This window comes from Monoraphidium neglectum (assembly GCF_000611645.1).
Source record: "Monoraphidium neglectum strain SAG 48.87 unplaced genomic scaffold scaffold06365, whole genome shotgun sequence".
Classification (NCBI taxonomy): Eukaryota; Viridiplantae; Chlorophyta; class Chlorophyceae; order Sphaeropleales; family Selenastraceae; genus Monoraphidium; species Monoraphidium neglectum.
This window is the reverse complement of record NW_014007275.1, coordinates 1-902: the sequence shown is the minus strand read 5'-3', so window position 1 is coordinate 902 and position 902 is coordinate 1. Positions and strand designations below refer to the sequence as shown.

The 902-nt window shown below is 51.6% G+C and overlaps 1 protein-coding gene across 1 annotated transcript in view; it reads left to right on the top strand.

Annotated features, from left to right (window-relative positions):
- The window catches only part of MNEG_16434 (hypothetical protein), a gene marked incomplete at both ends in the record, with an annotated part of 1,779 nt that extends 1,455 nt beyond the window's left edge, over positions 1 to 324 (top strand). The window contains one exon of the mRNA XM_014035096.1: positions 231 to 324. Within this exon, the coding sequence (XP_013890550.1) occupies positions 231 to 324 (94 nt within the window). The remainder of the gene's footprint in view (positions 1 to 230) is intronic.
- Positions 325 to 902: the final 578 nt, after the last annotated feature.

Sequence of the window (902 nt, the reverse complement as noted above, 5' to 3'; positions counted from 1 at the left end):
AAATACTGGGCAAGTGAAGTTGCCCGGGGGCGGCATGCAATCCTTGCTGCTCAGCAGCAGTGCGTCGGCAGCAGCCAATTTGATGACCATCGCGTGCCATGTATGGCTTGTCACGCATTTCACATTCAACGTTTTTCGACAAACGAAGCAGCAGGATTGCAATAGGGCTGTCCACTTCCACATTTCGTGTTGGTTTTGTGGCCTGAACACATGACGCACAACACCTTCAGGCCGAGCAAAATCATGAACGTTCGGCTGACGGCTAACCCTGCCTCATGTTTTCCTGTTTGCCCTTTCGTGCGTGCCTACATGCATGCTTGCTAGCTGCTGCAAAGCAAGTGCGGGGAGCGGCACATTTTGGAACAGAAATATCCAGGATGCAACAGGAATGCACACAGTTGTTGTCATTGCAATATTTTTTTGCACAACCTGGCTCATGCAGTGGACACAGCAACGGGCATCACGTGACGATTGGCACGCATGACCCTAGCTGCAGTGCGTCGAGGGGCCTTGCATGCAGCTGCGGTTTCTTGAAAGACAATTGTCTTAAGGTAGGGTTGCAGCATTGCGGGGAGCTGTTGAACCCAGATTTTGCAGTGTCAGGACAGCTTCTGATGATGCTGGGCGTCTTGCGGTGACATGGCAACATGCAGCCACACAACCAACTTGGTGCAGCAAGCTTGCAAACACATACGATGTTACAAAATCATGGATGCCACCAGCACTGAGTATGGCAAAGCACGCCTGCCAACAAGTCAACTAGATACATGCACCTGTGGCATTGGCACTGCTCGCTGGAGTATGCCAAACAGCGTCAATCCCACAGATGGATGAAATATGGGGCATGACCCACGAATAAAACCCCGATGCTGTACCTGCAGTGCAAGCACCCTCAGCACAAT